This window comes from Dama dama, chromosome 16 (genome assembly GCF_033118175.1).
Source record: "Dama dama isolate Ldn47 chromosome 16, ASM3311817v1, whole genome shotgun sequence".
Taxonomy (NCBI): Eukaryota; Metazoa; Chordata; class Mammalia; order Artiodactyla; family Cervidae; genus Dama; species Dama dama.
In genome coordinates this window covers 20323149-20350470 of record NC_083696.1, presented here as the reverse complement: position 1 = coordinate 20350470, position 27322 = coordinate 20323149, and the positions used below count along the sequence as shown (strand labels likewise).

The 27322-nt window shown below is 40.6% G+C and overlaps 1 protein-coding gene across 1 annotated transcript; it reads left to right on the top strand.

The window, feature by feature from the left end:
* Nucleotides 1–65: 65 nt before the first annotated feature.
* RNF20 (ring finger protein 20) lies at nt 66–24479 on the top strand. Its single transcript, XM_061163518.1, has 20 exons — nt 66–214; nt 1289–1443; nt 6690–6857; nt 6977–7124; nt 7277–7459; nt 10242–10360; nt 12409–12555; nt 12708–12785; nt 13216–13335; nt 14457–14636; nt 15505–15640; nt 15956–16077; nt 16202–16572; nt 17765–17882; nt 18456–18605; nt 21147–21359; nt 21911–22036; nt 22206–22346; nt 23033–23134; nt 23383–24479. The coding sequence occupies exons 2-20, from the start codon at nt 1315–1317 to the stop codon at nt 23557–23559; spliced, it is 2928 nt and encodes a 975-aa protein (XP_061019501.1). The 5' UTR covers nt 66–214; nt 1289–1314; the 3' UTR covers nt 23560–24479.
* Nucleotides 24480–27322: the final 2843 nt, after the last annotated feature.

The window sequence follows — 27322 nt, the reverse complement described above, 5'->3', positions numbered from 1 at the left end:
CACTTCCGCCCGGTTTGAGTCTTGGCCTTCACGCTGCCAGATTGAAGCGACTTCCTCTTTTCTTTCCCTTCTTCCTCCCCTTGGCCCCGCCTCCCGGAAGTTTCGCTGGGTCTTCTCTTGTGGGTTAGGGGTGAGAGGTGGGAGGGCTACGCGGACCTTGGTGAATAACTGCCCCGAGTTCCACTACCGGGCGGCGCAAGTTGGAAGAACTCAGGTCAGATCTCGGCCAAGGGCGGGACGGGACTCAGCGGGCAACGAGAATCTCCACCCTCTTCCGCTCCAAGGCCTCCTTCTCCCGGGCCTGTAATTGGCCTCTCTGAAGGCTGGGGCCCTTGGCCCCTCTGGAGTCGGACTGAGGCCATTGTCCTCCTCCTCTCTCTCCAGGCGAGGTCCCAGTCTGGTTGCTGCCCCCCATACCCTTCTCCTGGAGCTTCAGTTGGAAGCAGAGTTGTGTGTCGTCTCGGTGATGACAGGGCTGATACCTTCAGTAGCAAAGTGCTTTAGCATCCATTCCGCTTCTTTTGAGCTCCGAAACGTTGGGAGGCGAGTAGAGCAGAGAGAGTATTTGGTCATTTGCATTGTACATATGAAGAATTCCCTTCCGAGGCAGCGTGGCTCTCTACGAGTTAGTACTGGAATTCACACCCAGATCTAGCTTCTCTAGGGTGACACAAATTCGTGAGGAGAGCGTTTAGAAATAAAGAAACTTAAAATATAAAAAGGAGAGTTAGCATTTCTGAGAGCATGCTTTGTGTTCGGCCTTATGCTAGTCTTTCTGTACTTATTCATTCATTATGAGGAGCATAGGAAGCATATACTGTTGTTATTTCTGCTTTAGGAAATTGAGGCTCAGAGATGATATATGGCTTGTTCAGTGTTAATAATTAAGTAGACATCTCCCAGGTCTCTTCCAGCTCTCTGATTCTCCCAACAACTATAGAATTGACTGATTTTCTATATTTCTAAATCAAACTATATTTTCAGATGTTGGCATTTCAGGAAATGAGATGCCTGAAAATTTTCTAAGTCTCTTCATCCTTTGCCCATTGTCTTGTATTTTAATAGCATCCTATTTAGAACTTTGTAGTTCTGTAAATTCAGTTGTGACTCTTACTTCACAATTTACTTTTCTCTTTCCAAGAGAAACTTGAGGATCGTGTGGCTGAGTGTGGAATTAATGGACCCGGGTTAAAGGATTGACAGGAAAAGTTGCTAGCTTTTACATCATAGATGGACTCTAGTTGCTCTCCTTGCCTATCTTACCTAAGACTTTTTTTTTTCTCTCCAGGAAAACAGCTATCATCTTGTGCCAATATGTCAGGAATTGGAAATAAAAGAGCGGCTGGAGAGCCTGGCACATCTGTGCCTCCAGAGAAGAAGACAGCTGTTGAAGATTCAGGGACCACAGTGGAAACAATTAAACTTGGGGGTGTCTCTTCAACGGTACGTGGAAATAATGCTGTAAGAGTGTGCTTTTCTTCTGTCAGTTGCAACCTAGAAGTAATGATTATGGAAGCCTTTTGGAGTAAGGGAAGTCGATTTGAAAAGAAGAGGGAGATAAAACAGCCAAAAGTAGATGAAATGATGTGTTGCTCATTTCTGAAAAAGAAATATGACATTTGATCTTTATTTTTAAAGGTGTATTCATATTGTTTGAAGAGTCTGGTGCCAGATTCAGCATTGATTGTAGTTATTTAGCCGTGGGAAGCTATAAACTGATTTTTCATTCATTGGAAACTAAGGGGCCAGGTACTAAGAGGCAGTGTAGCAAAAATCAGTCATTGAGAGAGTGCCTTCTTATTTCCTTGTCTGTAAAATGTAATCATAGTATCTACTTCATTGGGGTTTTGAGAGGAAGAAATGAAAGGGTTCCTGTTAAGGAACATTACTTTTTAACATGCTAAGTACTCAGTATATGTGATCTATTAATAGTTTTTATTGGGCTAGATATTGTGTCTATAATGGTGAGTAAAATAGATATCATCCTTATTGTTATGGAGTTGTCAATTTTTTTAGACAATTATACACCAAAAACTCATAGTAATGTTATATGTCCTTTAGACCCCATAAACTCACTGTAATAGGTAGGGAGTCTGTATTTTGGAACTTAACCATAGGGATATGGTGTAAGAATGCTTTACATTTGTATAGCCTACAAAACCATATCTACTTTTTGAAATTGAGGATCAGAGAGTAATAGGAGCATTCAGAGTAAATTGTTGATGAAGTATTATTTCTGGGTTTGCTGTCTGGGATTCATCAGCCTCTTGTTGCCAGCAGGTGATTTTGTCTTGGCACTGTCTCACATCATGCCTCCCAGGGACATTTTTTCATTCAATAAACATAAATATTTGTTGAGCATCTGTTATTTGCCAGACACTGTGCTTTACACTGAGGACAGCTCCTGGACTTGAGTTTGTAGGTTGGCACTGAGAAAAGAACAGACTGTATGATAGAGTGGGAAATGTGCTCTTTCCGGAGATAACTGCATAATGCTAAGGGATGCACAAAACAGGCATGCCAGTTTAGACTTTATCCAGAAGGCAGTAAGGAGCCACTGGAAGGTTTTAAGCAGGGAAGTAACATGCTCTGACTTAGGTTTTGAGAAAAGACCATAAAGGAGCTAAGTTTATAAGCAGGAGTTCAGTTAACAGAATTGTTGCCTCATTCCTTGCCCCTCTTCTCCCTCCTATTCTTCCTCTCTAAGGGTGGGGAGCTGGGGCACGTATCCACTGAATCCTGACCCAGCTGGTTGACAGTTGCCCTTGAAGGCAATAACTTTTCTTCTGCACTTCAGGGTTTCTGTTGTAAACCAGCTGAGATTGTGGAACAAAAACTTTGAGACTGCATGGTATACTTCAAGTGGGAACACTGCTGGTGTGACTGGAGCTGTCCACCAGAGCTGTGCTGAAGTCTGGCATAGGATGAAAAAGCGTCTGCTATATGTAGAAGACTGTTGCAATAATCTTGATGAAGGATCATGGTGGCTCAGGCTATTGTGAGGATAGTGTCAACAAGATTTGTTTGTGGATTGGATGAAGGGTATGAAAGAAAGGAGGCAAGATGAGCCCAGGATTTTAGAAGTATGGAGTTTTCACATGAGCTAGGGACGTATATGAAAGGAGCAGATTTTTGGGAGCTATGGGGGAGGAATCATAAGTCTGATATTGGACTATAAGTCTGAGGTATTTATTAGACTTATGAGTGGACAGATAATTGGATGAGGTGATCTGCAGTCTGTGGAGAGGTCTGGGCTAACGTTGAACATTTCTGAAGCATTGTAGATGGAATTTAAATCCATGAGACTATAGGCTCTTCTGTAAGGAACGAGCATAGAAAAAGAAGTCTGAGAACAGGGCCCTGGAGCAGCAACACTTCATGTCAAGGAGGTGAGAAGAGGCCAACCAAAGAGGGGCCACTGAGGCAGGAGAATGAGAGAGGGTGGGGTCCCAGAGGCCAAAGGAAGAGAGGGTTTCAAGAAGGAGTTGATCAGGGGCTCTTGATGGGTTGAGAAAGGGGAGGACTGAGATTAGATTTAGTAATAGAAATTGCACTGGAGACTTGACAAGAACTGCCTTGGTGGAGTGGTGGCCATGGCAGCGTGATTACAGTGAGCTTAAGAGAGAGTGTGAGGAGCATTAGGGGAAAGAGGTAGAGATGTTGCTTTGGAGGAGTGTTGATGTAAAGTAGAACCAAGAAAATGGGGCCTCAGCCCGAGGGAAATCGGAGGTTGAGGGAAGTTTTTGTTTTTTGTGTTTTTAAAGTAGGAGATACGGCTTTTTTATTGATTGATGAAATGATTTGATAGGTTAAATTTGATCCTGGAGGAGCATGGCTGCCCACTCCAGTATTCCTGCCTGGAGAATCCCCATGGACAGAGGAGCCTGGCGGGCTCAAAGAGTCGGACACAACTGAGCGACTAAGCATAAACTTGATGATGTAGGGGAAAGAGAGAGCAGTTACTGGTTCTGTTCTGTCTCTTGAACAGAAGAGAGAATGTGATATAATGCATAAGCGGGGGATAGGGCCTTAACTAGGAGAGGAACACAAGGGATGCGGGCTCAGATATGAGTAGGTCAGTAGTTGGGGTGTGGGTGATAGATGTGGACATGCTTTTCTGATTGCTTCTGTTTTTTTTCAGTGAAATCAGAAGCAAGACTCATCTGAGTGAGGATGGGGGAGAAAGTTTTGGAGGTGTGAAGAGACAGGAGAAGGTACGAAATAGTCATCTTGAAGAGAGAATGGACTAGAGAGATGGGATAGCGTTGCTGGGCAGCACCAAGAACCCACTTGAGTCTATGACTTGAGTTTAAACTGAGGCCAGTCAGCATGGTGCTTTATGTTTTTATTATTTTAGTCACATTCAGCTTCATGGATATAGGAGGAGAATTGGATGTTACCAAGGTTGGGGTTTTTAGCAGGCACATATAGAATAAGGGAGGAGAAGGTTATAAAACAGTGTGACCAGTCACGGCATTTAAGTTTGATTAAGAAGGAAGCAAGGAAGTAAGAGGAGTGAAGGATGTAGGTTTAGGATGAAGGCATAGGATCATTGGAGTATAGATCCTGGAGTGGCTGAAGAATGGATGGAATTGGAAACCTAGAGAGGGTGAGCTGCAAAATTGTGGAGAATGAGGTGTTGGAAATTGAGTTTATAGAGAACATCCAAGTATAGCTAAGTCTAAGACTAAGACTAACTGGGAGTTTGGTGGCTGAGGGAGCTAAAGGACAAGATCCTTGGAGGAGAGGAGGTCAAGGTACAGGATCTGAGATGCAAGAAAGATCATCTATATGGGAATTGAAATTGGTAATAAGAAGTACAACATGAGTAGTATTGGAGAGAGTGATGACATGCCAGGTGCTAAATCTTCAGGAAATGTGGAGAAGTGACGTGGGCATTTGTAGATGAGTGCGGCACGGCAGAGTGGTGGGTGATCCAGACCAGTGGCATGATCTGCAAAGCTAGGAGGTTTTAGGGAGCAAATAGATAGTGGCTTAGAAGTGGCTGTGGAGAATAAGGAGGACACCTGCCTGTCTCCAGGCCCAGGGCTTCAAAGGGTGTGGGAGAGAAACAGCCCCCACTGGAGAAGCCTGTAGGGAAACAGTGTTCTCATCCAGGTTTCAGGTGGAGTAAGACGGGGAAGGTAATGCTCAGAAAAGAAAAGTTAAAGATGTCATTTATTAATAGTATGCATAAGCTGGTACAGTTGGGAAACTGTTGACTATTTTGGTGTATCAAGAATGTTTAATCAGATAGAAGAGAGAAAATTAAAGGGAAACAAGAAATTGGTGCTCTAATAAATGATTCTTACTTTAAAATAGTCATTCATTTCTAGATAAAGTTAAAGCGTAATCCTTTCAACATGCTATTTCTTTGCTTAGGTTCTCCCTCCCTACTCGCTACCCCCAACCCCCCCACCAGCTTCTCCTCAGAGAGAGGTTAGAGGTACTGAGAGGGGTACACTGTTATTGATGGAGTGACATTTTTGCAGAGACAAAAGAGAACATGATCCTGAGCACAAGTTGAGGTTTTAGAGTGTGGGCATAGGTTGGTAAACTGTGTGAATGGATCTAGGAGATGGGGAATTGAAGAACTTTCCATCTGATGGCTTCTATTTTCTCTTTAAAATAGGAAGCAAAGTCACCTGCTTAGTGTGATTTGAGAGCAGATAGGGTTTCGTAGTTTGACTCTGCTTTGATGTAGAATAGGAGCTAGCTCACATGTTAAAGAAAGAAACATTTTTGGACAAATGATGAAATCTGTTCAGGTTAGAACTCACTTTGTAAAGGTGCCAGTCTCCCTAGTTTAATGACCTTATCTAGAAGTCTCATCATACTGGGTGTAGGAATGGAGGAGTCCAATATGTGGATTGATTCAGACTGGGGTTTGTGTGCAGAAATAGAATAAAAAGACTAAAGGTCGAGTACTTGAGGAGCCCAGTAAGCTGAAGTATGAAGGAATATACAATAGGGTATAATCAAGGTATGGAAGATAGTAGAGACAGAGGAGAAAGGAGAAAACTCAATATTTTGGAGATCCAGATAAAGACTAATATATTAGGATAACGGCATGAGATATCTGGAAAGATATCAGGGAATGGAAGATTCAGGGAATGGGAAGTTGGAATTTAAGATTTCAAATGTGGCACAGTTCCAGATATGACAGAAATCTAGGCTATGGCTTTTGAAATGTCTGGCACAGTGACGGAGGTAATCATTGAAGTTAAGGAATTCAAAATGCTAACGGTATAGATGCTAGAGGATTAGATGGCTCATGCACTTGCGTACATGTCCAAATGTGTATTGAAGTCACTAGATGTGTTGACAGGGACTGGGATACAGAAGAACTTGGTTGACAGTCTTGAACGAATGAAGGGCAGTCCTTAGGAGATAGATGACTGACTGGGGTAGAGGGTGATCTGGCTGGATGGTGGAGCCTCCCAGTAGCAGTATTTTGTTTGTGTACATGTGACTAGAACAGTGAACTGAGGTCAAGATTCTAGTGTATTTGCGTATGTCATTTTTTCCTCCAATCATAACAGACATGTATTTAGTTCTTCTGCTGTTACTTCTTTTTTTTTTTTTTTTCCTGCTGTTACTTCTTATCCACTTATTAGCCCTTGTTGAGTTTAACAGCTGATATGTTTAATTTCTTTATGGAGATTAATAAGATTGGTTTCCTGGGGCAGGAGGAGTTAGACATTCGAACACTGCAAACCAAAAATCGCAAACTGGCAGAAATGCTGGATCAACGGCAGGCCATCGAAGATGAACTCCGTGAACATATTGAAAAACTGGAACGAAGACAGGCCACTGATGATGCCTCACTATTGATTGTCAATCGGTACTGGAGTCAGGTAGTAGCTTGTTAATTTACTCAGGTTTTGGTTTGAGCATTGTAGTTCTCCTTAGCCTTCTCTTTATTTCCAAAGTTGCTTCCTTTTGTATCTTCATAACTGTACCTCCTCTGCTCTAGTTTGATGAAAACATCCGTATCATCCTTAAGCGGTATGACCTGGAGCAAGGTTTGGGAGACCTACTCACAGAGAGAAAAGCCCTTGTTGTGCCCGAGCCAGAACCAGACTCTGATAGCAATCAAGAACGGAAAGATGACCGAGAGAGAGGTGAGTGTTCGTGACAAGTTTACCGCGGCATGCTTTCTGGGTGCTTGAAGTAGGGCTTCGCTTTGAGGCTCTCCATCTGAGGGGAAAAAGTAGATTTTGATATTTGCAGTTTTATAATTTTAGGGGCTTCTTTTTTCCCCCTGTGTCCTCAGGGGAAGGGCAAGAGCCAGCTTTCTCTTTCCTTGCTACTTTGGCCAGCAGTTCCAGTGAAGAGATGGAATCTCAGCTGCAGGAACGCGTGGAGTCCTCCCGCCGAGCGGTGTCCCAGATTGTGACCGTCTATGATAAACTGCAAGAAAAGGTGGAGCTTTTATCACGGAAGCTGAACAGTGGAGGTGAGGCAAAAACCTGGGAGACGGGGAGCAGAGGGAGAGGAATAGTCACTCACCTTTGTGTGTGAGTTTGTAGTTTTCAAACTTACACATTATTATTATTTTCAAACTTATATCTTTATTTTTAATTAAATATCTTGAAGTCAGTTTTAATCTGTTCTTGTTTTTTGTTTTTCTGTTATCTCTTGTTATTTTCAAACAGAGTTGGCTCAGGTTTTAGAATTGTTAGATCTCAATGTTTAAAAAGGTAAAACAAAATATATGAATGGAAAAGTGTCTGTTTGAAATAAAGCTTCTATTTTATGTTACTATTCAGAGTTAATGCAGAAACTTATATTTGTATAGTGTAGTTAAGTACTTGTGTAGCTAGGTCGCATCTTATTAAATGTCCTGACTTCATTCTTTAAATCCATGGGGTTGCTAAGAGTCAGGCACGACTGAGTGACTTCACTTTCACTTTTCACTTTCACGCATTGGAGAAGGAAATGGCAACCCACTCCTGGAGAATCCCAGGGACGGGGGAGCCTGATGGGCTGCCGTCTATGGGGTCGCACAGAGTTGGACACGACTGAAGCGACTTAGCAGCAGCAGCAGCATGCTTTAAATAATAATCATGGTCTAGTTGTAATATTTTAATTTCTCTGATTGTCTTTAAGATGTTTAACCTTTCATTTCTGAGAGATATTTCAAATATAATGTAGGTTGAATCACTGGCTGGGAAAAATAAGAATTTTCTTACTCTGTACTTTTGTTTTTAAAGATATTTAGGCCAAGTTAATAAAATTAGAAGGAGAGGCATATTAAGGACTTGGTAAAATTCTGTGGTCAAAAGTTTCTTTTGTTTTTCTAATAGTGTGTTTGTATGTTTCTATATTTTATTATTTATAATTGATACTTGTTTTAAGATATACAAATCAGAAATCACAAAAGCCCTCCCATCTTACTTTCCCAGAGATAGCCATTGTAAATAGTATTATTTGTGTCCTCCCAGACTTTTGTGTTCATATATTATATCTACTTTGTGTGTTCCCAGCTATGTCTCCTGGTGCACTGTCTTGCCTTACTCTTTGTTTCTCCATTTTCTTGCCCTGTTTCTGGTGTCCGGTTGGAGCTTGTATAATGGTGAATGAATGGCTATAAATCTTCCCTGTCATCTAATGTAAGCTGAGCTGTCTGTTGCTTCTTTCTCCCTTAGCTCTACTTGAATAGTTAGAAGGTATTATTAAACAATATGCACATGGCTATACCATGTGTATTCTATGTATTATAGTATATCCATGTGCATATTATATCAGACAGAATGCCATATGCAGAGACTGTGTCATTGATAAACTTGATTTTATAAATGAATATCAAGAAAGGAATTACTGTGTTTAAAAAAAAGGAACTAAAAAGAGTAGTGCATTAAATGGTACTTTAAAATTATTCCTTTTGATGGCATGCATTTTAAGGTAGAGGTCAAGTTAAAAAGTAAAAACATTCATTACAAGTTACAAACTGCTAAGCTGCTATTATTTATAACATAAAAGATGGTTGCCATCGATTAGCTGAATGTTCTAAGAGATAAAGATGTGTGAAGTGTGAATTGTAGCATCAACTCTAACTTTTGGCGGTTCATTTTCCCCTCATATTTATTTGGCCCTTGATTCAAAAGAATTGCATTTATCAGCTTGTTTATTAATTCACTGAATATTTATTGAGCTCTTATTATATTCTGGGCCCTGTTCTCAATATCTTAGGATATTAAGAGGACTAAAATTCAGCCCCAAGTTCTTACCTTAGGTTTTGAATCAGAATCACTCTTGAGAGTTTTTGGAGCATACCGTTTTTTGGCCCTGCCCATGTGTATTCTTATTTAGTAGGTATAGGATGAGTCCTAGGTAAGTATCTAATTTTAAAGGTTCTCCAGGTGATGCTGATGGGTAATCTTGGTTGAAAACCATGAAAACCACTACATTACTGACCTGTGTTACATTTCTAAGAGGGATGCCAGTTTCACTTCCTGATAACTGTCTCTAGGGTCAGCATATCACCTGAGAGTATCAGGTCAGTGTCACCTGAGAGGATTCCAGCTATAGTATCTATGACTCTAATTTTAAACATACTAATTTGGTATGTTAAGTTCTATAGGTGTACTACCTTCTTTGTAAATAACAGTATACATTTCAATTCTTGAGCCTCCGGAGTACATCTAGCATAGTATTCCAGAATATGATAAGTAATCCTATGCTCTTGTCTTTGTTCTTCATGATTTTATAGATGCCCATTTGAATAGTGAAATTGCTGCTCTCTGCTCTGCCTTTCCCTTCTCTGCCAATAGAGGGGCTTCATGTCGCTGTTAGTGAATACTAGGAATTTGTGATAGAAAACAGAATTTTATTACTATTAAGTCTGAGACTGATTAGAGATGCTCTGTCTTGTCTACAAGTCTAAAATGCAGTTTTTGGGGGTGACCGTTCCTTATCTGAATAGAGTTACAGGACCCCCCTCCATTTTTTTTCGCAGGGCATTTTGGTTTCATAGAAAGGGACGGGCGTTAGGTGACCTTGCCTCTGTCTCCCTCTGCAGAAGCACAAGGTTGACTGATTTTCTTAAGCGAGGGCTTTCATAAGGACTAAGCCCTCTAAGCAAGCCTTCTCTGTCATGGGAAGATTTTAAAAGCCAACTACTTCTTGAAGTTTTCAGGAAAGTGAAGTGAGCTCGCACATGAATGCTTTGGCGGGATAGACCGTTGCAAAATGTGACACCATAGCTGCTAAACTAAAGTACAGTTCTTCTCCCTCAGACAATCTGATGGTGGAGGAAGCAGTGCAGGAGCTGAATTCCTTCCTTGCACAAGAGAACACGAGGCTCCAAGAACTGACCGACCTCCTTCAGGAGAAGCATTGCACCATGTCTCAGGAGGTACCTGACCAGAAAGGAGGCAGTTTCCAGTGGGCTCTGCCAGGCGTTGACTCAGAGCACTGAGTGCTTTAAAGGTCGTCTTCCTCTGGAAAGCCTGCTTTGATGTTTTGAAGGGCAGGTTAAAGCAACCAGCTCTGAGAAATCAAAACCCGAGGAAAGGCTTAAGAGAAGGAAGGAATCGAATGTTTCTCCTTGACTTTGTTTAAATAGACATCATAGGATTTTAGTTTTTAGGAAGAATTGCCATCATGAAGTTTTCAAAACAACACACCAAACCCCTAAATATTAAATTAGTCCAAGCGACCATGTACAATGTTACTGAGGAATGGGTTGGTTGAAATTTATCTGAGGAAGGAACAGTAGGAAATACTGCATTTATGACGACCTACGAACGTGAGGAATGTGGATTTTTAGTCCGAACTTGGACACACATAGTGCCGTAAGCAAACTGTGTCAAGATTTGGGTGTTTATTTATATAAAATGACTGAGACGAAGTGGTGATAAGCAGTGTGCTGAAATTTGACCTGCCTTAGTTGGGCCACCTAGCTCTTGTGCTTATAAGTTAATAGTTACCATGTAGGTAGTGCCTGGCATTTAAGTACTTTATGAGTGTTATCTCCATGGTCAAATAACTCATCTTACTGCTAAGGAAACACTTTCAGAGAAACTGGGGACTGGTCTGAGGGCATACAGCCAGAAAGTGGTTGAAATGTGTGATTCAGGTGTCGGTCTGTTTAACTTTAAAGCCCATGTTCTTCATTATACCCTGTTTCGGAAACTCCAGTGCCAAGGCGCACGCTGGGCTGGTTGCATGGGAATCATCTGGGAAGTTTAATAATACTTCTTATCAGCCTTCAAAGGGGTTATAGTATAGTGGTCCTTATAAAGAAATTGGACTGTAGTAAAAAAAATAGTATAACTTTTATGTTTTAAGGTATAAACTAGGTGCTGCCAAGATGAGAAGGTCTTCCTTTACCAGCCCTTTCCCAAATCTTAGCATTTCTAAGCTGGAGAGGTATAGTGCTTACCTCAGCTGACCTGATGTCCATGATGGCTATCATGGCTGGCTGTTGATTCTGCCTGTCAGCTAAGAACTCTCCTCAGCTAAGACTCCAGTTGTCCACTGGAGTGTCGCCTCCCCATCATGGCTGTTTCAGGGTAGTTGGACTTCTTATGTGGCAACTGGCTTCTCCTGAGAGGAAGAGAATTAGTGTTTCAAGAGTACCAGGCCGAATCTGCATGGCCTTTCAGACATCTTGAAGTTATGTAGCATCATTTCCACTGGGTCACCAAAGTTGACCCAGATTCAACAGGTGGGGACATTGACCTCACCTGCTGTTGGGAGGACTGTCAAAGAATTTTGGGGCCATATTTTAAAACTAACACAAAGGATATGTATAAATTGATGTGCACATGTGTGAGTTTGTGATGAGAGTATTAAACAGCATTAGCTATATATAGCTCCTAAATAACCAGAGAACAACATAGATTTTTGTATCTTTATAGCATCTAATTCTAGATTGCCCTGGGGTCAGCTTGAAAAAGAGAATGGAAGTTTTCCTTTCATTCTCTTTGGATTATCATTTGTGGGAATGTGGGAGAAAAGGTTGAGGGTAAAGATAACTGTCTTTTCTAAAAAAATCTTTGAATTTTTATCTCCTAAAATATTTGTCTGGTAAAATCAAGGATGTTATCTTTTATCTCTTAAAAAACACATATTTTCTGATGGGTTTGTGGTCTGTATAGGGAAATGGTGCTTCTCAGAGGTAGAAAAATCACTAAATCTTAGGTAGTCTTTTCCTTGTGAGAGTTCTTAGAGACTTCTACAGTTTTCCTGATTGTGACTGATCCAGAACTGTTGAAAGAACCTGTGATTTCAGTTTTATGCTCATATGTTGGAAAGAAAGTGAAGTATCTCTTACTTAAATCTTTTCTATAATGATACAGTATACGGTTAATTCTGTGGGATTTGGAATATAAGGCATTCCTTTTCTAACTTGGTCTTATTTTTGGTATATTTTACTGAACACCTGTCTTTGGGATGTAGTTTTCCAAGTTGCAGAGTAAAGTGGAGACAGCTGAGTCACGAGTGTCCGTCCTGGAGTCCATGATCGATGACTTGCAGTGGGATATTGACAAAATTCGAAAGCGGGAACAGCGACTTAACCGACACTTAGCAGAAGTTTTAGAACGGGCAAGTGCTGTTTTATTTATAGTTTGAAGACTGGAGTCATTTTAAGGAATCTACTCAGAAGGGATGGGACAAACAGGCTCCTTTGAAAGTACTTTGGTTATCAGACTAAAATTCTAGTGTCTCTCACTAAAGAATCTTTGTCTTCTCCATAGGTAAATTCAAAAGGTTATAAAGTGTATGGTGCAGGCAGCAGTCTCTATGGTGGCACAATCACCATCAACGCCCGGAAGGTAAAATCAGCGATGCCCTCAGAATGGTTTTTTGACCTGGTGTGAGGTATTGCCTTAGCCTTTCCTGCTGTCTCAGTGGTGAAAAGAATCTGCCTGCCAATGCAGGAGATGTGGGTTTGATCCCCGGGTAGGGAAGCTTCCCTGGAGAAGGAAGTGGCAACCCACTCCAGTATTCTTGCTTGGGAAATCCCTTGGACAGAGGAACCTAGCAAGCTATAGTCCAAGAGGTGGAAAAAGAGTCAGACACTACTTAGCATCTCAACAGCAGCAGCAGCAGGTGTTGTGTTGGTTAGGTGCTTAGGATTGTGTTCACAGGTAACTGTGGGTTTTTGCTAGAAGAGTGGATCAGTGGAGATGGAAGCTTAGGAATGGGAATGATTTAGCAATTCCTTTCTTTAGTCTCATTTTGCTATTTCCTCCTTTTCTCCAGTTTGAGGAAATGAATGCAGAGCTTGAGGAGAACAAAGAGTTGGCTCAGAACCGTCACTGTGAGCTGGAGAAACTTCGGCAAGACTTTGAGGAGGTCACTTCACAAAATGAAAAACTAAAGGTAGGAGACACAGTTCTGAGGGGCAGTAAGATAAAACTTCTTGCTGATCAACTCACATGTATGAAGTGTAACATAAAGCATCATAATTTATGAGGGAAGAGGAAAATATAAGTTTCGTTGCTGTATCTATCTATTCAGTTATATGTTTACTTAATATTTATACCCTGCCTTGTTCTGAAGAGGATTTAAAGCAGCCTTCAAAGGTACATTGACTAAATCAAAGTGCTCTAATGTAGGGCCTGTTGAGAAAAATGAGGAGTAGGGTAAACTAGGGTGACGATCCAAAATGAATTTTTAAAATGGGGCTTGTATACAAAACATATGCAAGAAGCTTGTATGTACAGTAGGTAGGCCACTCCCATGTCAGTGTCTGCCAGTTTGTACCACAGGATTCAGCCCTGCAGTTTCTAACTGCCAAAACAGAGAGGGAATTCTGGTCAGTGATCCTGACCACAGGATCAGATGGTCAGTTGATTTTCACACCTGCCCATTAGAATTTTCTCCCATGGTTCTTGGGTGGAAGAAAACGGATTCCTAAAGTCTTCCCACCACTTTCAGTCGCAATCACTTGTCTTTTATAGTTTGATATGTTTCTAAGTAGATATATGCATAAAGATGTTGGAACTGAAAAAATAAAAAACAGAACACAAACAGTCCAATTTGAATCTGTTGAAGTGTTAGAAGAATTTAACAGTTGCTTAGAAGAAGCATTTTTGATACAATATCAAAAGTATTTTTCTCTGTGACTATCTACAAAGAGAACAAATTAGTGACCAATGTCCTCAACTATCTTCTTAAATATCCTGATAAATTTCATAGCGCTCTTCTCTGTCCCTAGATCTGACTGATTTCACAGATCTCTTCTCGTGTCCTTGGGCACATAGTGTACACCATGTAGCAATTAAAACAGTTCTCAGGTGGAAGAATGCAGGCACCAGGTACCACCTCTTGGAGGATCTAAATTAATTTGTGGTAGATTTTATGTAACCAGAGGAATAGGTAGATATATTTCGCAAAATTTGCCTCAGATGCACAGGGCATCAGAGAGTTTAAGATTTTTATTTCCTGGCTAGCATCCTAGATTCTGCTTCTGACTTTTCTTTTCTTTGGGCACTCCTAAGGTGGAATTACGGAGTGCAGTGGAGGAAGTGGTCAAGGAGACTCCAGAATATCGCTGTATGCAGTCACAGTTCTCCGTGCTATACAATGAGAGTCTACAGTTGAAAGCACACCTGGATGAGGCTCGGACCCTGCTTCATGGCACCAGGGGAACCCACCAGCGTCAAGTGGAGCTCATCGAGGTAACAGCCTAGCTTTTCCTTCTGTGTATAAGTTTTCTCCCTCATACATTTTATAATTTTACTCTCTCTTGCTCAGTTAATTTTTTATTCATTCAGCAAACATTTATAGAGTGACTATAGGTCTTTACTCTGGTAGATGGTGGGTATCCTGCCATCAAGGATTATACAGTCAAGTGGGGAGAGTAGTGTCCAGTAGAACGCAGTGTGGTGCAATAGAGCATGTCCAAAACATGCAGTGATAAAGGAGACAGCATCTGATTTGACTGTGGACCTGCCCTGATTCCACTTGCCAAAGCGGAGTGTGAATCTTAAGGGTAAATACAAGTTTACTGGTAGATAGAAAAAGGAAAAAGTTAAAAAAAAAATGGTTTAGTGTGGCTGAAGTCTTATGTGCATGGGGGAGAACAGTGTATAGAAGCTGCATGGCTATGTACGTATTTTTTTTTAAGGCAGAAACTTTCATTTATGTGTTCACTTCTGCATTTCCCTTAGCCTTTAAGTTTATGTTTCTGGTAGTTGGTCATTTACTATGTGTCTGCCAAGTGAATTTAATATATCTTATTTGACTACTGATATACTGTTTAATTCTTTAGTTCTCCAACTAAATTGTAATACTCTCAGAGTTAGGAGCCATTTCCTATATTTCTTGAGTCTCCTGCCAGTTCTCAAATCAGTATTATGCAGTTCTCTGGTACTCAGTAAGTGTTGATTGAATGTATTGATTGAATTGGAACTAATCCTTCTTTTCTTGATATTTTCTTTTTTTCTTCTTAGACCCTTACAGGGCAAATTTAGGAAACATAGTCCTAGAACATGGTGACATTACCTCATTTTGATAAGAATGTTTGGTTCCTTTTTCTGTGTGTAGCGAGATGAGGTTAGTCTTCATAAGAAGCTGAGGACGGAAGTGATCCAGCTGGAAGATACACTGGCCCAGGTCCGCAAGGAGTATGAGATGCTGAGGATAGAATTCGAGCAGACCCTTGCTGCCAATGAACAAGCAGGTACTGTTACTCTGGCTCCACCCTGTGGCTTTGCTGCACATGCCTTCCTTGAAAGACAGCACGGTCACCAGGATTTTTAGCACTAACTGGAGCTCAGGAGTCCTAAAGAACTTGAATTCTGTCCTGCATTTTGGTGTTCGGACTGGGTGCTTGTGTTTTTAACTCAAGTTGGTCAGTTTCGTTTCCGTCTTCCGAGAAGGAATCTACCTTTTGACAGTTCTTCCTGTTTCTTGGAAGTCCCTCATGTGTTCTGCATTTCCTCGTGCCTTTGCCCTTGTCACAGTTCTTCCTAACTTTGCTGTCGCTGTATTTAAGGCCCCATAAACCGGGAGATGCGCCATCTCATCAGTAGCCTCCAGAATCACAACCACCAGCTAAAAGGGGAGGTCCTAAGGTATAAGCGGAAACTGAGGGAAGCCCAGTCGGACCTGAACAAGGTAATAATCAGGAGGAGCAGGATAAGCATTGTTTACAGCTAAGTCTGCAGAGCTGTCCTGGGGTGAGGAGAACGGCGTGGTCACCATGAGCGTGTGTGCCGCTTTCCTTTCTCTGCCCTCCCAGACTCGGCTGCGCAGTGGCAGCGCCCTCCTGCAGTCTCAGTCCAGCACCGAGGACCCCAAGGACGAGCCTGCAGAGCTAAAACAGGATCCTGAGGAAGTGGCCGCCCAGTCTGCTGCATCGAAGGCGTCTCAGGAGGAGGTCAACGAAATTAAGTCCAAACGCGACGAGGAAGAGCGAGAACGAGAAAGGAGGGAGAAAGAGAGGGAGCGAGAAAGAGAGCGGGAGAAGGAGAAGGAGCGAGAACGAGAGAAGCAGAAACTGAAAGAGTCAGAAAAAGAGAGAGAGTCTGCTAAGGAGAAAGAGAAGGGGAAACATGATGATGGAAGGAAAAAGGAAGCGGAAATTATCAAACAGTTGAAGATTGAACTCAAGTAAGAGCAATGTCTTTAGAGTAACTGTTTCTGACTCTAAAGTGAAGGTTAGGACCTTGTACTTGAATGATGGCATGGCTTATTCAATAACTGTAATATTCTCATTGTAACCAAGTGTACAGTTAATGTGGTCTCAGTTCTTGATCAAGTGTACAACTTCAGTGGCCTTGCATGACTGCTGTATAGTCTGGTTCAGTGATCAGGTCTCAGTAAACCCTGTTGTTGCACCCTTATTCCTCATGAATCCAAATTAAGGGAAAGGATATCATGATGGAGGTAACACTCATGAGAACTGTTGGAAATTAACTACTGCTGTTTACTGAATTTGGGCAAATTGTTGGCATTCATTATAATTTATAATAGGTGGAATATGTATGGCTGTAACTTGAACAATATTGATCTCTTTGCCTGATGGTTAAGTAATTTGTGTATATATCAGGTCATTTTAAGAGATTTCTAGGAAGTTTACTCCTGTAGGCACTGCAATAGTAAGACAGACCTTTGAGTCAAGAAACACTGCCATAACCTGACATATCGCCCCCTCTTCCTCCTGCGCAACCAGGAACTTTGCTGGTAGAACTGGTTCCTTCTTGCTCTGCATTGGTCATAGTTGAGTCTTTATTGATGTTTGGATTAGAGGGGCTACTGTCCTCAAAACGTTTGAAAAGGATTGTTAAGAGGTTTGAAAGTTTAGTAAGATAAAGTTTTAGTCTTTAAGTGATGATTAATCACTCAACTGTCAAATCTAGGATTAGTGGTATATTGTAAACTGAATTTTCTCCTTTTTTTCCTCTCTTCCTCTTGCTGTCTTTGAGGCAGAGTTGTTGTTTTTGTTGTTTTTCTCAAGTGTGGTATCAGAATCATCCATCCCAGACCTGCAGAATCTCAGTTTCTAAGAGTGGGGCCCCAGAACTTTGCCTGTTTAAGAAGTGCCACAAGTGCTTATCTTATAACTTTATGGTGGTGAATTCGGTCTGAAGGGAGAAATGACTCCTTTATACAGCTTACTTGTCTATACTTTGAGTGTGTCCAGAAGTCTCTTAATAGTCTTTGCAAAAGTTATGTCTTTTAGATGTGTTGTATAAAGTGTAAAATAGAACTGTTTAAGATATTTCGCTCAATTCAAAATTCCCTTGATCTGATGCCCTTTGTTTTCTCATTATACCCTTCCCCTCCACCACCCTCATCCTAGGAAAGCACAGGAGAGCCAGAAGGAGATGAAACTGTTGCTGGATATGTACCGCTCTGCCCCAAAGGAGCAGAGAGACAAGGTTCAGCTGATGGCAGCAGAGAAGAAGTCTAAGGCAGAGGTAACCTGGTCTGCCGTTAACTGTCATTCTGATCGAAATCATTTGTGGGATTTTCGTTTACACTTCTGAAGGTTGTGGTTTCTTTACCTTTAAAGTTAGTGTTTAAAACTTTGCAGCATTTTCTTCCCTTTTGAAGACCATCTAAAATAGAGATTTCCAGATTTTCCATCAGAAAATTATGGGGAATAGTTTTTAAACTTTTTGCTCCCCTATTTGCCGTATAAATCATGGTAATACTGACTTTCTTCTTCTGATTACTTTTTGAAAGAATGCCTTATGCTTTTAAAATTTGGGAGCCTAGAAAAAAAAAAGGGTGAAATTACTATTTTAAAGGAAAGTACATCTGTGGTTCTCCAGAATGCTGCTTATAGAAGCATGTGATTTTGGAATAGAGTGGTATTAAAGCAGGGCTGTGATGTAGCACACTAGTGTATCATTTGTCTCCTTTCACCCTTCTGTAAAGGTTCTTTTGGTGTTTATGGGTCCTCTATCTGTGCACAGATTTAATTGATTTTTGAAATTGTGTGACTGCTTTTTTGTTTCTCTTTTTGTGTGATTCCTTTCCTCCTATAGTTGGAAGATTTAAGACAAAGACTCAAGGATCTGGAGGATAAGGAGAAAAAAGAGAATAAGAAGATGGCTGATGAAGATGCCTTAAGGAAGATCCGGGCAGTAGAGGAGCAGATAGAATACCTCCAGAAGAAGCTGGCCATGGCCAAGCAGGTGGGCGTACTTTCTTTATTTAAGGAGATTTTTAAAGGAAGTTTTGCTTTTTAAGTAAGTAATTGACAGTGAAATTTGCCCTGTCATTCCAGTTTTTTGTGGGTTTTTTTTTGGTTATTTTTTTTTTTCTCTTATGTATTTGTTTGTTTGTTTTTGCATTGAAGTCTCTCATCATTCAGTTACTTTGTTTGGTGTATTTGAGAGAAAGGAAATTTACTCTTATTTTCAGATAGATAGCCAGTTGTTCAGAAACAGTTTATTGAGGAATCTGTCTTTTTTCTGCTGATCTGGAATCAGGGGATGTAATGAATATATAAAATTTTATGTGAAATTTTATGTGAAATTTTATGTGAAACTAAGAAATATATGTTCCCCAAATAGTTTACAGATAAATAACTCATGTGTTATTAACTGTGGTAGTTCCTGAGTCACAGCACTGTAGAGACTTGTCCCCTTCTCAAAGGAACATATATTTCTTTATTTTTAAGTCCCAATGAATTTACTAACATACCAAAAATGGTTAGAACAATCATAAGAGCTGAAGTCGCTCAGTTGTGTCCGACTCTTTGCGACCCCATGGGCTGTAGCCCCCCAGGCTCCTCGGTCCAAGGGATTTTCCGGGCCTGAATACTGAAGTGGGTTGCCATTTCCTTCTCCAGGGGATCTTCCCGACCCAGGGATCGAACCCGGGTCTCCCGCATTGTAGGCAGACGCTTTACCGTCTGAGCTACCAGGGAAGCCCTAGATATATCTGCATAAATAGACTGAAGTACACATGGGTATTTAATATGTGTGAAAAAAAGAGTTTTAATTCAACAGAATAAAGGAAGATAATTAAACGTGGTAGGGCAAAAACATAATAATATTGGAAAGAAGGTGGACATATATTTGAACACTCTACATATTCTAGGATAACTCCCAAATGGAACATATATGTATGTTATATAAATGTAAATATATAAACATATATATATGTTATATATAGTGCTAAAGAAATCCATAAAAGAGCCAGAAGAAAACAGATAAGTTTTTTTTTTCATTTGAAGTGGAGAAGACCTTTTTAACTAGTAATAATAGCTTAAAAAAATGAAAGGGTGATAATTTTGACTTATGGAAAAAAATCACAGAAAACTTCTGCGTGGCAGCAAAGCCAAAGGATAAATGACAAACAGGAAAAATATGTTTCTAACTCTTCATAAAAAGGCTTATCTTTTTAATATACAAAAAATTTCCCCAAAAATGATAGGGAAGAAAACTCAAAAACCCAATAGAATAGGCACAGGATATGAACGGGGCTTCTCTGGTGGCTCAGCAGTAAAGAACCTGCCTGGTAATGCAGGAGATGTGGGGTTGATCCCTGGGTTGGGAAGATTCCCTGGAGAAGGAAATGGCCACCTACTCCAGTATTCTTGCCTGGGAAATCTTGTGGACAGAGGAGCCTGATGGGCTATAGTCGGACACAACTTAGCAACTAAACAACAACAACAACAAAGATATGAATAATTCACAGAAAAACAAATGGCTCATAAACGTATAAAAAGATGCTCGTAATTTATAATTAGATAAATGTAGACTAAAACTATTTTTATATAGTGTTCTGCACCTATCAGGTTGTTATGAAACTTAGATGTTTTCAGTATGTTGGAAAGTCTATAGAGTACAGTTAGTATTATAATTGTGGAAAAGTATGAGAAAATATGAGATTGCATGGTGGGAATTTTCTTACCCAACTCCTACTTGATCAGTTTGCTAGATAACGATTTGTATAATTTTTGTCTGCCTCAGCTCACTTCAAATACAGATCAACTAGTGAGTATCAGGCTAATAATCAGTGCCAGTGGTTTCAGACAACAAGGCTTCTTCTGTATTCCTCAGTTCAGTTCAGTTGCTCAGTTGTGTCCAACTCTTTGCGACCCCATGAACCGCAGCATGCCAGGCCTCCCTGTCCATCACCAACTCCCGGAGTCTTCCCAAACTCATGTCCTTTGAGTCGGTGATGCCATTCAACCATCTCATCCTCTGTCGTCTCCTTCTCCTCCTGCCCTCAATCTTTCCCAGCATCAGGGTCTTTTCAAATGAGTCAGCTTTTCGCATCAGGTGGCCAAAGTATTGGAGTTTCAGCTTTAGCATCAGTCCTTCCAATGCACACCCAGAACTGATCTCCTTTAGGATGGACTGGTTGGATCTCCTTGCAGTCCAAGGGACTCTCAAGAGTCTTCTCCAACACCACAGTTCAAAAGCATCAATTCTTTCGCGCTCAGCTTTCTTTATAGTCCAGCTCTCACCATCCATACATGACTACTGGAAAAACCATAGCCTTGACTAGACGGACCTTTGTTGACAAAGTAATGTCTCTGCTTTTTAACATGCTGTCTAGGTTGGTCTGTATTCCTAGTGACTAAGAACTAAACTTCTTAAAAACTGTCTCTCCCTGTCACTTGGTTATTTCCAGATTAATAGTCGATATGTTTAATTTCCTGTGTGCACTTCTTTGGAGTTAGAAGATTTTATTAAAATGAAGGTTCTTCTTTCTTATTTTAGGAAGAAGAAGCTCTCCTCTCTGAGATGGATGTCACAGGTCAGGCCTTTGAAGATATGCAGGAGCAAAATATCCGTTTGATGCAGCAACTGAGGGAGAAGGATGATGCAAACTTCAAGCTCATGTCAGAGCGTATCAAGTCCAATCAGATCCATAAGCTGCTGAAAGAAGAGAAGGAGGAACTGGCAGACCAAGTTTTGACTCTGAAGACTCAGGTAACTAGAATGAATAAAGCTTTCCAGAATCCTGTTGAAATAGGGCATTTTCTACGTGAAAATACATATAAAAGGATAATTATTGTGGCACTTTTTATATAGTAGGGAAAAAACCCTAAAAACTAATGTACATGATTAGTGTATTGGTAAATAAATTATACATCCATACAGAGGAGTACAATAAGCTGTTTAAACAAATGTGAATCTGCCAATATAGAAAATTGTCTAAAATATATCACTAAGGGATTCATTTGTTTATGTATCTTGTGTTAAAAATGTGTATGTCTTTTGTGTATGTTCCGTGTATCTTAAAAACTTCTGGACGGCTGCATGAAAATAGTAAGAGTGGCTATGTGATTACCTCTGAATGTCAGGATGAGAAATTGCCGTAGTCTTGCATGTAATTCAAAAGGTTTATGGATAGAATTAGTATTAGCTCGAGATTTCTAAAGAGTTTCTATTATGGACCTGTGGATTAACAGAGCTTAGTCAGTTTTTTTTTTTCCCCTCTCTTTGCTGTTTGTGTTAAAATGTGACTTTCTTTTTCTGAGGTTGATGCCCAGTTACAGGTAGTGAGGAAACTGGAGGAGAAGGAGCACCTACTACAGAGCAACATCGGCACAGGGGAGAAGGAGCTGGGTCTTAGGACCCAGGCCTTAGAGATGAATAAACGCAAGGTATGGTGGACGTTACTCCGTGGTCTAACGTGATGGTTAGTCTTCAGACAAACAAATAAGTGTGACACTGGTGAAATTGCAGGTTTGCTTTATTCCTTGGGCTTGGGTTCATATTTTTTTCTCACTGCAAACAAGTGGTGATGAGGTGTTACTTATACATCCCTCGTAGGCAATGGAGGCAGCCCAGCTTGCAGATGACCTCAAAGCACAGTTGGAGATGGCTCAGAAGAAGCTCCATGATTTTCAGGATGAGATTGTAGAGAACAGTGTCACCAAAGAAAAAGATATGTTCAATTTCAAACGGGCCCAGGTCAGTTGTTTTTTCTTCCCTTTTCGCCTTTTAGGGGTTTTCTGGGCTCTGAAGTGACATGTTTTAAGAGTCAGTGATCTGTTGTATGCAACTTCCTACTTAACTCCTTGAGTGACAAGAGTTTATTTTCGTCACTGAAAATTATCCCTAAAGCCTATCATGGTGCCTACCATGTAATGGCTGTGGAATCAGTACTTATTTATTTAAATGAATGAGTTAGTGAAATCATAAAGAATTATCAGTAAAAAAAATTTAGAGAATTTTAAAGTTCTACAATCTTTGTTTTTTGCATCACCTACTGTTTCTTAGGATGCCTTTCTATCGTTTACAGTTGTAAATCTGAAAATTTTAATCCAGTCTATCTTCAGCTTAAAATAATTGCCTTCAAATAAAGTGGCCTATCAAGTTTTCATCATCTTCCTTTTTTAAAAAATTTAATCCCTCTAAACTCTTCGACTGGATTTTCACAGAACTGAATTGACTGCACTTAGATACAACTGAAGTTTGGTGATGTGATTATGGTTGCTTGCTTGTCATTTGTAATTCTCTACATTCTTAGGCGATAATTAGACATGAAAGGACAGAAAGTCCTTTCTTTCTACAGCAGAAAGTTCAAGTTGGAGCCGGTAATTTTTCTCACAAATGGCAGGTCTGGGGGGAGTAACAGTTACGCTCTCCCATCACAGGAGGACATCTCTAGACTTCGAAGGAAGCTGGAGACCACGAAGAAACCAGACAATGTACCCAAATGTGATGAGATTCTGATGGAAGAGATCAAGGACTACAAGGTTAGTGATTTGTCTGTGTCTGTGTGTGTGTATGTGTTTGTTAAGGCCTACTAACAGATTAGAGGAATAAATACTGAACTTCTTTATGTGAAAGTAACCAGAGAATGGTTTATTCTGGTAGTGGGGTGGGGGGTGGTGCTGTTATTATCTTAGTGCTCAGTGGATTTTCTTATTGTTTGCTTCTACATGAGCCATTTGGGTCATAAACCTTTATGGTTGCTCTGACTCTGATTCCTTTTTTTTCCTAGGCACGCCTGACCTGTCCGTGTTGCAACATGCGTAAAAAGGATGCTGTACTTACCAAGTGCTTTCATGTTTTCTGCTTCGAGTGTGTGAAGACCCGCTATGACACCCGCCAGCGCAAATGTCCCAAGTGTAACGCTGCCTTTGGTGCCAACGATTTCCATCGCATCTACATAGGTTGATCCAAGCCAGGAGAAGAGGGGCAGGCTCCGTAGGCACTTAGTCATTAACCGCCGAACTGCTGCCTCCCCTCTCCTTGACTGTCATCCACAGGGCAGTGTTTCTGTCAACTCCCTTTCCTTCCCAGACTGTGTCCAGGTTCTCCTTGCTAATACTTTGATGACTTCGGCTGGGGGAAAGGATTGATAATGCCAGTCTTGGGTTTTAGAATGAATTAGAAACAAACAACTTTTGGCTTCCCCACCCACTTTATCTCCTATTTTTAGACTTTGCAACCTCTTCTTCAGGCTCCCTGGGTAACCTTGGATTGTCCATTCCTCCTGAAGAAGTCAAATTGGTATTTTTGACACTGAGAAGGAGACAAGGAAGAATGGAGACATGTGGCTTCTTGCAGTGGGCAGTGATCTTTTAGAAATAAGCTATCTGCAGGTCTGAGTGGTACTCGATCTGGACAGTAAACTTCTTGTAAACTTGGATTATAAAATGATATCTTCATGCTCCTTATTCCTGTTTGAAGCCTTAATGAAATTTATGTCCAGGATGAGTCAGCCCACCTCCTGTTCACTAGCTGAGTAATTTGTTAAGGTCAACTGACTTCCTTGTTACAGTTATTTAAGTTTTGGATGTTCTGCTCATCAATGTCTTTAAATTTCTTGAGGCCAGAATGATTTCAAATACTATAGCCCCCTTTCATCTTATAATGAAATCAAGATGGGAAAGGCTGGGGCACAGGACTGAGACGGTGAAGAGATCCACTGGGTATTCTGGGAACTTGATGCAGAGAGGCCTTGGTGAGCTATGAATTCCTCTCATCTGCCTCTCCACAGGGGTGGTTATGACTCCTGTTTTCAGAAAATTCTATGTAATGTTTCCATAGGACTCTATACTCCACAAGCTTCAATTAAAGCAGGATTCAGTTTGCTTTTGTGTTCATGTTTTCCTTTGAAATTTTTATATTTGTCATTATTAGTTGATTTTCTACCTGCTGTTTTAGAATTAAATTCTCTTGAACAGAAATAATCAACTGAGATTAAAAGGCTAGCTGTGTTTAAACTATTTTGTTCTGTGATTAATTGAAGCACTTTTCTCCTGGTTGTTTTATTGAGATTGTTCTGGGGAGGGGTTATGCCTAAAAGATGGTTCATTTGACTATTTAGTTCTCTTCCATAGTTTATTATGGGAGTAAGACATTGTGATTTGTTTTCCAGAAGGTATCAGGCTACCTGACACTTTAGTTTGTGAGTTCTTGAATGATAAATTTTATGGTAACCAGCAAACCAGAGGTTTTTTTATGTCTCTGGTAAGGGGTTGTGTAAAATCCTTCTCGATCACCACATGTCCTAGAAGATGGGTAAGGGCAAATTCCATGTCCTTTTGTGGTCACTATCTAATCAGCAGGACTTGCGATTAGTTCCAGACTCATGTGGAATGGGTTAAGAAACTGAGTCTGAGGAATTTTACAGTGTCATCAAAGAGGTCATGGGCCCCTCAATCTCCCCACCCCCCTCCCCAACACACACACACAGCCAGAAGGAGGTCCGGCCCTGCTCCCGGATATGTGGTGCATTTGCATTCATTAATAGGGCACTTTCCCCTTGCTGTTCTCTTAATAGAGCAAGTGGGAGCATAAGTTTGTTGGAAGGAGAGCAAGACAGCTTACTTGGGCAGGTAGCAGTTTGGGTTTGGATATTAACTGTTTATAACGCTTAACTAGGAAAGCCAGCTGCCCAGCATCAGGGGACCACGGAGCCTGTGGAATGTTGTGAAAGAAACTGCTAGTCTCATGGGAAGCTGGATTTAGGGGAAGTTCCTCTAGCTGGAAAGAGCAGGGAGCTCCTAGTCCCAACTAGCTTGATGTCCAGGCAACACAGGAGGAGCTCTTAATGTCATTTTCAGATAATGATCCAAAACTGGTGATTTGGGGCATTCTAGCTTCTCATTGGGAAAGAGGTCATTGAGTGGGCTTCAGGAACACCCACAAATTTTATACCAAATTCTGTTTGTGTTGTGTCTGCATTTTTCACAGCTTTTTTCAGATCCTTAAAGGATCTTAATTTCTTAAGGGAATTTTGAAACTTAAATCCCCAGAAGGCTAAGAATCACTGTTCTACATCCATAGAGCTTTTTATGTCATGACTATAAATGTCAATATCAAAGATTGTAGCATATGTTTTAGAGACCCTCTTTTTAAAAAAAAAAAACAAACCAACCCACCTTTCAAGTCTTCTGGAGATGGTCTTTTGTTCTTTTTTCTTTTAGGTTTTCAACCTTGGAAATTGCCTTGGCAATTTGGACCAAAATCAGGGTTGTTGTGCTCTAAGGCATATGACTGCAAGTCTTGGGAGGGTCCTACCTTCTTACCTCCTCTAAGGGTCTTTTTCAAAGGTGTTTGGCTGTTTCTGCTAGTGATTGCATTCTTACATGAATTTCCACTGAGATTCCTTGGTTTGTTTGTATTTTCTGGCCAGGTCCACAGGCATCTTTGGATGCCACTCGAGTGGTGAGTCTGATTTGTTAACCACAGGGATTCATGGGAAGAATCCAGACAGTCCACAAGTGACCACTGTCTTCTTTTAGACCTACTGGGATGGTGATGATGGAAGGAAGCTATCTGCTGCTCTTGTCTATTTCTATAGTCATTGGTGGTGTGGAATGTCTAAACCTTTACCCTTAAGATTTTCCCTGAGGACTGTTAATTGATAACCCAAGTATGGATGGCTCTGTCGAAAAGTTTTGACTAGTTCTTATCACAAAGGCAATCTGACTGACATAAGAGAGCTACACTGAGAGTATGTAGAAAACTGGTAGGTTGCGTATATGTTGGACTGGGTTTACATGGTAGGAAACCCCTGGTATGGAAATCACTTCAATTTTCCTAGATCTCTATCTAGTTGTTCCACCACAAGAAAGCATTAAGCTTTACTTCCTGGGGATTTCTGCCCAAGTTTGGTCTCCTTGTAACATTAGGTGTTAATGTCTTAAGTATAACATATTTCACAGTTAAGTTAGGATACGGAAAGGACAGTGTTTCAATAATCCTTCCCAATATCCAGCAGAGGACCTGGCACATAACACTCAGCAGAGATTTGCATGATTAAGTTAATTCAGCTCCATGTTTCTGATAACAAATCTCCAGAAGTCTGTTCTATTGGCCTAATGAGTGAATTCAAACATTCCTTTTTTTCCATCTGCTTAATGGAAACAACCTTTCCTCATATATTTAAGCAATACTTCAAATCTGAATTACCCTAAAACACATGACTGCATTTTAAATTTCATTTGTGGTAATAACAAAAGGAATTATAGTGAATTCTGAAACTGATACCTCTGTTGGAGGCAACCCATGATAGCAAGGGCTTCTCTAACTGTAGATTAGCCCTTTTTGAGGGACGTTTTAGACAAAATTGGAACCATAGCATATTCATATTCATGTAACAGTGATTTGCTCTGAGGGTTCTAGAATGCTGAAATCTATGCCGTGTAATGATCTGAAAGCTCGGGTGTGGGAGCTGAAAGGGGACTTCAAACCATGTTCTTAGTTTAGAGATGAAACAGGTCCCATTCTGCTACTAATCAAAATGTGACAATCAGACTTCCATCCACTGCTTTGCTTTCACCCTAAGTGGAAACCTGTACTACTAGAGTGTTTGTGATCAAGGAGATAATAAGTGAAAATACTTTCTGTGTCTTTTTGGAAGTCTTTCTGAAGACATATAAAGCCAGTGTATTTATCCTTGATAGTTCTAATTTGAATAGGGTCTCTTT